Genomic DNA, 15,214 nt, shown 5'->3' with positions numbered 1-15,214 from the left:
TTTTTATTTTTTATTCTTTTCTTCCTGATACTATTAGCTGCTGCAACCCTGAGGTTTAATATATTCTCTGCATTTAAAATGGAAGATTTTAAAATGGATAAGTACACATTTATCATGAATTTTCCCTAAAATGAGTTACTTAATTGTATTTTATACCTTTTAAATACATCTCAAAATGTCTGAATTCTATGCAAACTCCAAAAATATCATATGCAAAAAGCACTCAGTGCCAATGTTCCTATCTCCATGATTTACTTCACTCATTTAAATCTAAAGAAATATAATACATCACACTTCTAACCCTTTGATCAGTCTTGTTGCTATCTTCTCACGTCTTTCCAGTTGTCTGATTAATGGGCTGCTCACAGTAAGTGCAATACTGCACTTACAAGACTCATGAAGGCCAAATAGCAGCAAAACCATCTTCTGTGTCTTAGATATCCCAGATGTGAACTGAATTCCACCAACTAGGAAACACTGTGAAAACAGGACCACATCCTAATGATCTCGCTTATTTTGTCATTGGTTATGGGATGATATATGACTGTATTTGAAGATATCTCATGTATTCCATGCTAGCACTCCCAGTTGGGCATTGACTTTATCCTCTCTTCTCCCATGTGACTCACAGCTGGACCCAACACATTAACGTCCAAATATACATAAATATTTTCATAAATCTTTACGTGACTGGATAGTCTTATTTTTTTTTTTTTCAGTGATGTAGGTGTCTTTTAATAGATCATATCTTCAGACTGAATAAAAATCATGCTGAGTATGCTCCTAACTGAGAAGGATCAAAATGTGGATGAGAAGGGAGGACATTCAGTCATCAAATTACTTAGAAATTCAATGTAAGATAAACAATAACATGATGACAATTTGTCAGCTGTTATGTATACCTGGAAGCAAACATGCATTTAGCAGAAGCAGCAAACATAACAGGTGGAACTCTATCAGTAGTGAAAAGATTCTGTCAAACTAACATACAGTAATACCTTCATCATCTGAACAATAAATATAAAACTAATTTCTAAGCCTTGTGCAAACATTAACTATCACAGAATCCTCAGGTATGAAGACTATTTCCCTTTTAGTATATTGAAAATATTATTCAATCTACAATGCATCCTGATGGAGTTTGCTCCAATGTGTACTGTAATACCCTGAAAACCCTTCTTACTAATGCCAGATATACAGAAGATAATGTGTTCTATCACCAATAGGCAATAATACATAATTCAGGAAAACAGTGGAACACACTGTTTTTTAAACATCTTTTCCATCTGTGTCTATCTGAGAAACTAGAAAAAAAATCCAGCATAATTAAGACTGACAAATTATGGCAGCCTCTTCAGGCTGTTCTGAGCCTGAGTGTTACTCGCTATTGTGGTCCTGCCTTAACATGTCATGCTGATTTCCGTTGCATTCTCTGGGTGCTTGTAAATTAAGGCTGGTAGAAACACCACCGGAAGTCAGTCTTTTAAATGTCCTCCACATCCCCTTTGCCCTAGGCTTAATGAGTTATTGTGTTGTGTGTTTTTTTTGTTTTGTTTTGTTTTTAATCTTTATGGTGCTTCAACCCTCTTGCCAAGCCAGTGAATGGGTGAGATCCCATCCAAACTTTATGAACAAATCTGACTACCTACCACAGAAAGAAAGGTATACAAGGAGTTGTTTCTTTACCATGTTCTTCACTCATTTTCACTCAACAGTTTAAATTTTGACATACCACCTATATATCATCCTTTTTTTTTTTTTTTGATCAAGGAATTTGGTTAAACTGTATGTATTTCTTCTTCTTACAGAATAAAACAGGCTTTAGCTATTCAATTAGAAATTATTATTTCTAGCTTTATTTACCACATAATGCTTATCACATCATTTTGAAATGGATGTTCGTTCTACAGAAACTTAATTTATGAATGACTCTCATCATAAGGTATTCTGCTGTAGTAAGAGCAAACTGAGTGACATGCATAACTGTCTGACACATCATGCTCAGCATACGCAAACAGTCAGCATGACCTTATTGTCTTTGGGCCAATTCAATACTGTTGTTCTACAGACATTGTCATCAGAAATTTTTATGAATTCATTCTAATGCTTATAATTGTTGACATTGTTCCTACATAATTACACGTAGCTCTACTGGAAAACAGATATCAGGTGATTAAAAATCATCCATTGTCCATTACCCAAGAATATCTACAACTGGTTTCAATTAGGGAACCTTTCTTGTGAGGTTTTCAGGGGAAAAGTAACTAATGCATTTCTGATAAACTATCAAATCTAAAATCTATTTTTTTTTAATGTATTTATTTAATTAGTGTGTCAGACTGGAAGTTACACTTCAGTGTAAGTCTCAGCATCTTTTGGTTGTCATCGCATTTACTTCACACATGAAATAGGTACTTTTTGAAAATCATTTTTTAAATTTGCTTGCTTTGTGTTTCTTGGCAGAACACAGCATACTACCAGCTTCCCTTCTGTGTTTCAGTCTGACTTTCTAACACAGCATTTAGAGCAAGGTCAGCAAGGAGTTCAGAGACCATTGTGTCCCTGCAGTTTCTTCTGTCTTTCTTTTAAATTGACTAGATCTCAGGTAAATTATTTAGTGTTCCATTAGTTTTCTGCAATTGTGGATTTAGTGAAGATAGCTGGAAAAAAATATTTTCATCATTGCTGCCAACAAAATGCTGACAGAATTAAATTTGTGTGTTTCTTTGCTTTGAAGTTATAGCATTTATTCCCCTCCTCCCCCCCCCAAAAAAAAAAAAAAAAAAAAAAAGGCACAACTGTCTAAAAAGAAGCAGGCTTCAGAGTAACCAAGACCTTTGTCATAAACATGGCAGTTTCAATCTTAATTGAAAACACCTTCCAGCCCATGGATCCATACCAACAGAAAGGTGAGTGTATTTAAATGGTTTAATTTATCAGGGAGATATTATTCTACCTAACTCGTCTATACATGAGTTATCTGCCCTACGAGAGCTAGTGAGTATCTAGTCAATGAAGCTTAAGTGACAGTGTAACCAAAAGTGGGTCCATACTTTAGTATGAGATTAATCATGTCCATGGAGTCTGTAATTCTAATTGCTGTCCCATTGGCTTGGGAACATCTGGAAACAGACATTAAGATGTGAAGAAAACCTTTTAGTTTAATTTCCTTAAACCATTGCAGCCTGTAATCTATTACAACTGTGGATTTTTTTTTTTAACAACTACATGACTTTGTTAGTAATAAGCACATTTTGTTTGATATCATATTATCTTTTCAGAACAGACTATTCAACTGTATTGAGTAAGATTTAAGTCATTTGTGCAAGATTTAACTTTCACTTCCTAAGTAATAACATAGCTATGTAACCCCTTTCTGTGAGCCAGCAGGTGACCTATGATGACTAGTCCTATCCTTGAAACCTCAATTGAGATGGAGTGGAAAATGAAAAGATGTTTTTTTAATGCTTTCTGCTTTCATTCTTCTGGGGCATTGGTTATGCTGGGAGCTAGCAGGAAATTCTCTCCTGTCTTCCTTATAGAATCATTAACGTTGGAAAAGACTTCCATGATCATCTATTCCAACAGTCCCCCTACCACCAATATCACCCACTAAACCATGTCCCTAAAAACCACATATAACCTTTCCTTAAACATCCCCCAGGGACGGTGACTCCCTGGACAAACTATTTCAATGCCTAGCTACTCTTGGAGAAGAAAATCCTCCTATTTCCAACCTGAAAGCACATTCTCCATGACTCAGCTGTGGGATAAGGCCACTACAAGCCCAAACAAAGAATGAGCTCCAGACTGCAAGGATACCTGCCCAGAACAGCCTGTGTGTGTTTTGCCATGGGGTGTACGACATGTCAGATTCATCTCCTGCTTTTGAGCAGACGACCCGTTTCAGTTTGTGTACAAAAATCTCTAACCAGTTCTGCAAACACATCTAAGGTTTTGTTTAATGCATGGAGACTAACTATTAGACTTTTAGATGTAGAATGTACAAAGATTAAATACTGTGATGCATCTGTCTTTCCCATGTCATAGACATTGTTTAGAATTGTCATCAGCAAGGTTTTAAGGATCACAATGCCAGATTAAGAGTGCTCACTTAGTATCTAACTGCAACAACATATACTGTGAAGAGCTGTTAAGACATTCTAATAACTTAACCAGGCATACAAATAAAAACATTAAAGCATGTCACTTCACAGATTGCACTAGAAATTCAAGCAGCAACAATTCAAAGCTATAATGCAATGACTACTCATTTTTTCTTTTTTTCAGATAGAGCATTATCAGTTGAAAAAGGCATGTTATAGAGCTAGCTTTATACTTCTGCAGTGTTAGAAAAAATCCAGTAGAAATCATAACCAAAAATAGAAAATTATCATACTGGTAAATTAAGCATGTTTATAAATAGAAAGAGTAGTATCTCACCATCTTTTAATTGGAAGAGTCTGTATTTTTCATAAAATTCTATTCCATTATTTTATAAATTCCTTTACTAAATTTGACACTCCATCACATATTCTAAAGGATACAGTGTTTATTAAGATTGTGGGAATATCTAAACTTCCTATGACCAAATCTGTTAAATAGATTTTAGGGAAGGGAAGGGAAGGGAAGGGAAGGGAAGGGAAGGGAAGGGAAGGGAAGGGAAGGGAAGGGAAGGGAAGGGAAGGGAAGGGAAGGGAAGGGAAGGGAAGGGAAGGGAAGGGAAGGGAAGGGAAGGGAAGGGAAGGGAAGGGAAGGGAAGGGAAGGGAAGGGAAGGGAAGGGAAGGGAAGGGAAGGGAAGGGAAGGGAAGGGAAGGGAAGGGAAGGGAAGGGAAGGGAAGGGAAGGGAAGGGAAGGGAAGGGAAGGGAAGGGAAGGGAAGGGAAGGGAAGGGAAGGGAAGGGAAGGGAAGGGAAGGGAAGGGAAGGGAAGGGAAGGGAAGGGAAGGGAAGGGAAGGGAAGGGAAGAGAAGAGAAGAGAAGAGAAGAGAAGAGAAGAGAAGAGAAGAGAAGAGAAGAGAAGAGAAGAGAAGAGAAGAGAAGAGAAGAGAAGAGAAGAGAAGAGAAGAGAAGAGAAGAGAAGAGAAGAGAAGAGAAGAGAAGAGAAAAAAAAAGAGAGAGAGAGCAGTTCTGTTGTCACTAGTTTTGCCATTTTTCCTGAGAGAAAGCTAAATAGAGTTTGTATACAATTATGTAATAACAGAAAATTCTGAAGTAAATTAGTGAATTTCTGCTCTCTGTTTTATTTAAGAGGCTTTCCAAATTCTGTCTCATCTTTAAGTTTTCACTCGCTCACAATCCTAGTCAAGTCAAACTGATGGTCAGTTCCATCTGCACAGGTGAGATGTACCAAGATCTGAATAAATGGTTTTCATTTCCCTAAATAGCTTTAGAGGTTACATTCAAAACTACATAGAGAATTCTTTTTCACTAATCTTTTCATGCAATAATTTTTGTCATACTATTGCACACAAAATTTAGCCACATGACAGATGTGATAAAATTGCTAAGCTGCATTTCAATCTCACACACCAAAACAAAACCTTCAATAAAAATTCCATTATACAAATAGTTGAACCTTCACAGTAGCATATAAATTTTTATGAGTGCTTCAGAAAAAATATGCTCTATACTGGCTCTTCTAAAACAAAATCCCGTACCTGCCATACCGTGGCTTTCCCATATAATTTACTGAATTTTTTGGTCAGTACTGTGGGTTGTTGTTATATATGAGAAAACATTTTCTACTGCATAAAAAGGACATATTCAAAAGGATATTTAGTTCTTCCTCTTTTCATGTTTCACTGAGTTTTTTTTGTTTGTTTTTGTTTTTTCTTTGCTTTTCTCAACTAATATAAAACAATTGATACCTGTTTATTTAAATAACTGTCCTGAAATTTCTTTCCATGCATAGATCCTTACTTTCCATTTTATTTAGTGAATAAAAGAGAGATACAGATATGCCAAACCAGTTCTTTCCAGTGCTACACTGCAGTTATATGCAGGAGGCATACTAATTTTTCCAGACTATAAAAAGTTATTGTGGGTATTTTTCTCCATAAGACCTCTTTGTTCACAAAACCTATCCTGTTCTTATGAGACTCAATTTTCAGAGAATGGGCACTGAGTGCACAGTGATATGGAAAAGCGATTTCGTGGGAACTCTGTGCTTTTTACTGTGGTTTTTAACTTGTCTTCCTCTGAAAATTAGGTTTACACAGTTACATAATTCTCTTCGTCAGTCCCAGCAAATCTTGAGCCTGTTGGCTCATTGCATCCCAGTTTAGCAGAGTGACAGACTGCTCCAAGTTAATATGTTGCTACCAGTTTAGAGAAAATTGATGGCAAGATATAGCAGAATGCATTGTTTGGGGTTTATCAGTAATGAAAGTGAAGGAATTACTCAGATCTCATCATTTACAAGATGCAGAGGCCTGGAAGGCAGTATTATATTGAACAAAACCTACAATGTTTATCTGCCAACCCAGAGCACTTACAGATGTTGGAGGAACTTAAAGGTAAGTGGGAAGATTAACCTAGCAGGTATGGGGAGAGTTAAAGGAACTGAAGAAGGGTAACAGGACAGAAGAAATCTGAAAATCCCATGAACTAGAGGGAATACTTACATGCATGAGATAGAGTGCAATGGTAGAGAGACCATTTGTGGGATTTGTGGGATATAGGAACACAGGATAGACACAGAAATTAAAACATCTGAGTTAAATTAGAGGAAGTGCATCAGCACAAGGTTCACTGAGTGAAGTTTTGAAAGCTACATTTTGTAGTGCAGTCCCATTTCTGCCAAATGGTTATCTAAAACAGATTAGGGAATCAAGACTGGGTCTGGCATGGCTTAGAAATGATATATGTGAAGACTTGTAATCAGCTTATTCCCATGAGAAAAATGTTTCTTAAATGAAGATGCAAGTGATCTGACCAAGAGGGCAGATCTAACCACTTCCTGCATATTATTAATTCTTCCAGGAAGGGACACAAAGCCCCTGTACAGCAAAAATCGTATGTTTGGTATAAAAATCTTTAGAATGACTTTGAATTAAAGTATACGATGAGTTAATGGTCAGTGTAATCATTATGAGAGACTTCAGTCCTGTCTGAGATCTAACAAATGGATATTCTTTAAAGAGATCGTTGCTGAGATTTAAAGGCTAAAAATAAATCTAGTAAACTGCAGTATGATAAGCCCAAGAGATGATTCAATTCAGAAGTAAGGACCTCAGGCCAGTGCTTCCTCTAAGCACGAAACAGATTTACCAGTTTCTAATAGCAATGCAGATAGTACAGAGAGAGCACAACCACAAATAAATAATCCCACATTAACAAGACATTAAGTTCAGTGAAGATTAACCTCAAAGACAGAATATAATGAAACAAATTTCAAATGGTATGGTAATGGCAAGATACTTCCAGCAATAGCATAGCCCAAGACCAAATCTGTACCATAAATAAACATCCATAACAGCACAGATACAAACAAAATTTAAAATAACTAGTAATTTTTTACTCCCAGTAAGGCTGTTAAATTATACCACAACACAACTGTAAGGATGGGAAGCAGAATTAGTAACAATGAGAGAATTATTGTGGGTCTGAGTACACTTCAGTTCTTTCAGCGAGCAGCTAGCACTGAGCAGAGAAATTCACACAACCTCCCTAGTCATTGCTTCCTACACTACCTCAGCTGTGCAGCACTGACTGCATGGTCTAGCTTGGTTATGGGGACAGCAAACAGTAAGGAATTTAGGTTTGGAGCTGTCCTCCATTGCTTGAAGTCAAGGCCACAGGAGTGGGAAGAGCAATCTCTCAGTGACAGCTGTGGCATGATGCTCCTTCCAAGTACTGTAGGAGAGTAATTGGGGATGCAGTAAATATTAATGTGCATGATTGATTGGAAAGAGCACACTATTAAAAGCAGTTCTGAGAAAGTAACTTGAAATAGAAGGCATTTTGATGCTGAGAAAGGAAACGTCTAAAAGGAAGCCTTTTGCAAAGGTGCCCATAAGCTCCAGGGCCCTACAGGAGAGTGAAAATGGTGCCTGTCTCTGTATGAGTGTGCATTGTATTGCAATAAAGTGAGACCATCCCTTTCACTTCTCAAAGCTGGCAGCCTACGGCAAACTGCCCTGCTCACCTCACAGTCTCCCTCAGATGGCCTTGCTGTAGTCAAAATAAAAGACAGAATATATGTACACCTGAAAAAAAACACGTTGCTTTCTACTTCACCTAAGGCTGAGGAAACTGTGAGACTGACTTAGAAAAACATTTTGTAACTGAATTTGTTTAAACTGAAGAACAAAAAGATGATGCCACTGAAAGGGGGAAAGTGCTTACAGGTGAGAAGATTTTTCTACAGGTGAGAGGATTTTCCAAGCCTGCTGAGGAGAGAATTCATGCCTAGTTTTAACACCTTCAAATTAAAAACTAACTTGAACTGAAGAGAAAAGAAGTTATTATTTCATTGTTCAAGGAACAAACGTACTTTGAAATACATTGAAAATGGAGACACAGAATTTACTTTGCATGTACACAATCACTGAAGACAGTGGCATCTCTGCCTTGGTATTCTGATGATCAGAAGTGTTTGAGTCCTTCTTCGCAGTAGCATATCATACTCTGGGAATTCTTGACACCAATGGTAATTGTTGTGCCCACAGCTCCTGCATTGCTGCCCCTCCAGTCACACAAAACCACCGGCAGTCCAGCAGATGGCTCAGATGAGGATTTAATTACTGTGTACATTCCTATATCACACATACATGTGTATACCTTTCCATCATCTCTTGTAATTTAATGCTATAGGGTAACCTTAGCAAAAAAGCAATTGCATTCCAACAATTCCTACATTTAGCTAAACAGGCAGCAGCTTCTATTCTCCACAGGGAGTGCTAGACCTCAGTTGAAAATGAATTAAATAATAATAAAAGGGGAAAATAAGAAAGGTAGAAAATAAATAAATAAATAAGCTACCATTCCCATGTTCTCCTATAAACATGCTCTGGTGATAGTTTAGCCACAGCTGACAAATAAGCAGAGGTTATGGAGTTTGATTAATACAGATTGCAAAAGAATGTAACCCATTTTAATTTTCTTGAAAGGAACATTGCAATTTATTTATTTATTTATTTATTTCTGGAAGTACACTGTTTAATGAGCAGTGTGCTAACTTCTACCTCTAAAACTAAGGTAACATAGTTAACATAATAATTTCAGCCCAAGCGGACAGGCAGTAAAATATGAATTATATTTTAGATTCTCCATGCAGACAGCCACAAAGAAATACCAGAGAATTATTAATAAAAAATGGAGTTATATGAAGTAAAATAAGAAAGTTATGTCTTAGCTCATGAAAGTTGTTTATATGTTTTCATGACAGTGTTTCATAAGATTAAATTATGCTTCATTTAGTCTTAGAGCTGGGAGTAGTACAAACCAAGGTTCAAAGCTTAATAATGTTGCATTATTTTAAACAGTGTTTTTCTTGGTATTCAATAAAACACAAAATCAAAAAACAGTAGTTTAAAGGAATTGATGAACTACAATAATTTGGAAAGTTTAGCATGTGACTATAGTTATTTTTTAAAATGTTATAATTATAATTAATTATAACATAATTGAAATTAATTACAAAAGTAAATAATTGAAAATAATATTCTTCTTCATTATCCTATATCAGAATTCCTGGACTCTGGGATGTAAAAATTACCTAAATATGTAGACAGAAGGAGAAGTCTAGCCAGTGAGGGAAAAATATGTAACTCATATGTCACAAAAAATATTATGGAAAGGAAAAAAAATCTTTTTTCTCTATAGTCTGCAAAGCCTTTGATGCAACAGTCTGCAAACGTACATACCCATTTGACACCCCACATTCCAGAACTCTTGAGGATTATAATTTGAAGAATTTGTTCTTGTCCCTTTGGGGTAGATTCTTGTAATGAATCGTGAAGTATGTGAAACAAACTCATTACCTGAAAAACAGAATGATAAAACTTTGGTAAGACAAACTTTATTTTGTTTTATTTTGTTTTATTTTATTTTATTTTATTTTATTTTATTTTATTTTATTTTATTTTATTTTTAAAAAGGGAGAGAGATCCTATTTGAATAAATAATAAGAAAAATATAATAATGTGATCCAGCTTTTTTGTGTGTATGCTTTTTTCCTTTTTTTTTTTTTTTTTAATCATTTCATGGCTTTTCTACACAATACAGTAGTATATGTGACACTTGGAGATATGTTTAAACTCCTGTTTTTAAACCTTAAAATGTGGGAGTATAGTGCAGATTATTGTTAAAGGTTCAATAACTGAGGATCATTCCTTCAGGGAAGTATTCTATTTCTTTACCTTTTTATTAGCTTAATACACATCTTTGACACTAAAACCCACTACGTTCCCCTGGAAAATGGGAAAGACACAAAACAGGAAATTTGCTTAAAAGCCCACTCATTCTTGAATTGTTCAATTGGAAGAAAAAAAAAAAATCTATCCTAAAACAATTTAAGCTTGATTGCTGTTTTGAGGTTTAAGTAAATAGAATGAATAATCTCAATACCAGTGAGCAACACTTTTCTAAAATATACTTAACTGACTACTTTGCAATCTTCAGAAGATGTTAACTATTCAAGTCAGTTGAATTTCTTGCTCCTAGCAGTGTTCCTTCCCCCCAAAAAAAGAATAAACCACAGAGATGTGGAAAACCTAGAATGATTTCTATCTGAACTATTCCAGTTAAGTGATTAAATAGAAAGCTTTACACTTCCAGGATCACCATTTTCTTACTTTCCATCCTCTCCCTGCCCCCTAATTTTAATACAAAATACTTTTAGATTTACAAGATTGCTAGACAGACTAAAGAGGACTTTGACTATGAACAGCTGGCAAAAACCTACTTGCTTTAATGTCATTCAGCACCATTCACCTAGCCAACCATCGATTCATCTCCACAGAGAAGTGGGTGGCAGCTGGACTGGTCCTAAATGAATGGGTTTGTGGCAGACTTCATTCTCATGTTCTTAATACTCCCTGAAGACTGCCAGTAGACAGCTGGAGTTAAAACAGCAGAAGCTGCACCAAATGGAAATATCCCAACACAGAAGGAGTTTTGAATAATCCAGCTTGGCCTGTGTGAAAGATGTGGTGCAATGGAACAGACTGCTTGCTATGGGGTTTATTCATTCTTTCATGTGATTTCTTTTATCTGCAGTTATCATCAGAGCCAGGGGTACTACATACTCAACTTCTTTGAGGACTACAAACAATGTAAGGAGAAAAAATCTGTTCCTTACATTTTTCAAGTATTGACTGTAACTTTTAATTCATCTGATGGAGGGACAAAATGAATCAAAAGGTATTCATGCATTTTGTATACTGTGTAAATATTTGTTCTTATAAAACTATATGAAATTAAAGCAACTTTGAATTTCAAATTTGCTCACAAAACCCACTGAAAACATAAAAATGCAGTTCAAATGATGAGGTATTTCTAAAACAATCTTATAGAAACAACCAAATAAAATTGGACATTGTGCATTTCATAAAGATTCCTAACCCTTCCAATTCCTAAGCAATGAATCATAGCATGGTAATATTTATGTGGTTAAATCAAAAGAAATTACCTGAATGTTTAACAAATTTTCGCGCTTTAACCTCTCCAATTGAATTATTTTCATAGCACTTCTGATTAGCTAGTGAATGCTCGAAGCTTACAAACTTCTCAGATTTGGTATAAATCACAAGGTCTGACAACTCAATGGCAATCTTTATCTTCTTAATCTAATAATCATAATATGAAATAATGTAAGAATAGCAAAAAAAAAAAAAAAACACACAATAATGTGTATGTCATGATTATTCTTAACGATTCAGAAGAAGCATCACATTAGATGCATAAAGCATGGGAAAACATGTCACAATTAATATCTATTTGAGCTTAAGATATGATTTTTGATAGTAAGAGGTGATCCAGTCAGAGACAATAAAGGTTATTGTCCTGTGTTCATCACAGTAGGTATGGAGTGAATGAAGGGATGCTTCCAAGGCTTCCTGGTTTAGGGCTGGACAGCTGTTGGAAAGCCTTAACATTTCCCTGCTTTTGAGACTGGTATATAAACTAAAGTCATTTTTCATGGCTTTTTGTAGTACTCATTTAAAATATACGTCCAACTTCATATTCCTAAATACATGAAGTGCTAGGAAAGCTATACTGGTAGGAAGTACTTGGAGGGGAAAAAAAAAAAAAGAAAAGAAAAAGGAGACAGCATTTATGTTAACAACACAAACTCAACTATAAAAAGTAGATATCAGGAGAATATTTTACCACATCAAGCAAATCAGTCATCAGTGCATTCCTCTATGTATTGTTCTGAAGTCATGTAAACTCTGTACTTAATCAAGATGGAAAGTTCTCTAGCCAAAGTCTTTGTTTAATCTTACTTCATTACCAAAGCAAGCAAAAACAAAGGCTGGTGTACAGTGGAAGTGACTTGAAATTCTTACAAGCATTTACTTCTTAAACTGATGTACTATGTGACCTCTTCATTTGACTTAACATGTACTTATGAGCCAATCAGTGGTAGTAGCCAGAAAAGAGCTGCTGATGTTAATAATGTTTACATTCCATTTTAGCTTTTGAAAGCAAGTTCTCATCTGACATAATTATAAGAATTGCTAACTCATGGCTCTTAAACTACACAGAATTTAAGCATGTTACTTATTCTGGTGCTATGTCCAAAGAGGAGTCTACTGTCACAGAATTCCTGAATAATGTAACTCTCTGGATGTGGAAAGCAGTGATTCAGCCAAAGCCTACAGTGTCACTAGAGTATCTCAGGTGTGGATTCAAATATTCTTGTGCCCTCCTAATGGAGCAATGGAGTAGGGCACCAGAATAAATACTCCCAGTGCAATAGAGGGGGACTCCAGACATCATGTTCTCTTCTGCCTGTGCAATGTGGCATCTCTGGTTGCTACTGATCGAGATGTATGTGGTATATGTTCTGGTCTGCAACATGATATTACAAATATATGTGATCCTCTTATCCAGAAATTTGTTCTTCCCTGTTCAGAGGATTTCATCCTTCCACAGAATTTTTCCTTGCTATATCTCCATACCAGGCAGAAAGAGAAAGAAACAAAAATCTTGAAATTTAAATCACTGAGGAAAAAAAAAAAAAGAAAAAAAAAAAAAAGACACTGAAGAATCCACTGCCTCTCAGCAAAATGCTGACTTCTGAGAAGCATTGCCAGTCTATCTGTATTCATATAATCATAGCATGATGTGCAAAGATGTCTGGATATTAGGTGCTTCCTGCCTGCCTAAAAACTTGAAGAAAGCAGTTTGAAAGCTGGTGGAGTGATGGGTTTCCATGGTACAGAGCTACTATTTGGTTAACAAAATGAGTAAGTTCAATTTGAATATCAGAAAGAAAATTACATCCATTTTTTATAGTGTCTCTTTCAGAAGTAGTATTTAATGTTAAGTCTTTACATAATAAATATTAAAATACCTTTTCTATTATAAAAAGTGCTTAACAAAGTTCTAGTGCAACCAGAAGTCTACACCTAATTTCATGCATAAATTCAGAAGAGAATTGGGGAATAGGGGAACTGTTCAAAATCTCCAAGACAGACTGGTGGACTGCAGGGTAGAATAGAAAACTGTTTCCTTCATCGTCAGGAACCACTGTAAGTGTATTTGTGAAGTTACAGGAGGACCTTGGGACCAACAAGGAAGGTGGGCCTATTGTGTTAGTGAGCACCCAGGATGAGCAAAAGACTTGAAAATGAAAAATGCAGATGCATTTTGTAGAGGATCACAGGGAAGGCTTTCTTTGTTGTTGAATACTAAAACATGCTCCAGTTGGAGTGTTGTGAAACAATCAGGAAAACTCCAAAACTGTGAGCTGGAAATTAGTATTTCAAAACATATTACTGTAAGCAATTTTAAAGCATGCTTTTTAAATTGAGTCTCTATTCTGAGATAAGCTATATTCCTTCTTAAAAAACAAAACAAACAAACAAACAACAACAACAACAACAAAACAAGCTGACACAGAGCTATGAGTTTTCTAAATTAAATCAAGATGGATGTTTTTTACCTTTGCCTTTTTTCGGGGTGTTGATGAAGGTTTATTTTCACCTTTTCTTTTTGAGGAATTACCCTTTGGCTGAAGAGCGGCTTTCTCATCAGTCTCATCTTCTTCTGATGAATACTCCTCTTCAGAAATTTCCCCTGTCTCACCATGACTGTCCTGACCTCTCCTGAGCATAGTTTCCTCAATTGTTCCAACTTTCTTATTTTTTACCAATATTTTGAATTTTAATGCCTGTAGAAAAGAGATTAAATAATAGTAACTAGAATTATGTGTGGATGAATTGTAGGTCTTCATATCTAGTCATATCAAGATATCTTGTTTAACCCTCTTTCAAAGCTGTTTATTATATATAATGAAGTGAGGTAGCACAAAGCAGTGAATGCAGTTACAAATGATGCAGGTTTCAAAAGCAAACAAAACAAACAAAAACAGACTGGGGATCTAAGTAAATAATTGAATGTGAATATCTAACCACACAACAGGGAAAAAAAATCTCCACCACACAGATATTGGAGCTATGATCAAGATTAAGGTAAGAAGTATCAGAGGTGATGACCAGTTAAAACATAGGAATTCTATTTATTTATTTATTTATTTATTTATTTATTTTACTAAGCATTAATTCATTTTTATATGTAGACATATAGACATTTATTTTACCTTCATTTGAAGATTTTTTTTTTTAATGCTAACTTCTAAAAGCTGCTGTTTGATTAGTACATTAGTGCATATCTATTTAACACATTATTTTAAAACTTTCGATATTATGTTATTGTTGTTGAGAATAGAGTCATGCTGAGCTTACCTATTCAGGCAAATTAACAGAACTTGGTAATTTGTTGCCTGAGAGTTTTCTCTGTTTTATGTCATATTTAAATGGACATGTTTCATATGAAGCTGAGAGGACTGAGATTACTATCACTTTTGCTAGAGAAAGTAAAGACCTCTAGTCCAGTAGTTAGTCATCTATCAATAAGGGTTTTCAGAGATTATTAACTTGGAAGTAGAATTTTCTAACAGCATCTTACTCAACCAGCATAGTGCTTTGAAAAACTATACAAATCTTTATAACCGTTAGTAAGTTGAATCCTGAAGATATCTC

The 15,214-nt window shown here is 35.4% G+C and overlaps 1 protein-coding gene across 1 annotated transcript in view; it reads right to left on the bottom strand.

Annotated features, from left to right (window-relative positions):
* Nucleotides 1-15,214, bottom strand: part of PLCZ1 (phospholipase C zeta 1) — a gene marked incomplete at both ends in the record, with an annotated part of 48,972 nt that overhangs the window by 10,928 nt on the left and 22,830 nt on the right. Inside the window, 3 exons of the mRNA XM_084302738.1 lie at nucleotides 9,869-9,985; nucleotides 11,635-11,791; nucleotides 14,116-14,343. Coding sequence (XP_084158864.1) covers nucleotides 9,869-9,985; nucleotides 11,635-11,791; nucleotides 14,116-14,343 — 502 coding nt within the window. The remainder of the gene's footprint in view (nucleotides 1-9,868; nucleotides 9,986-11,634; nucleotides 11,792-14,115; nucleotides 14,344-15,214) is intronic.

Source organism: Netta rufina (assembly GCF_964035555.1).
Source record: "Netta rufina genome assembly, chromosome: 1".
NCBI classification, from domain to species: Eukaryota; Metazoa; Chordata; class Aves; order Anseriformes; family Anatidae; genus Netta; species Netta rufina.
Note: the sequence above shows the minus strand (reverse complement) of the source record. Positions and strands in the feature narration are given on the sequence as shown.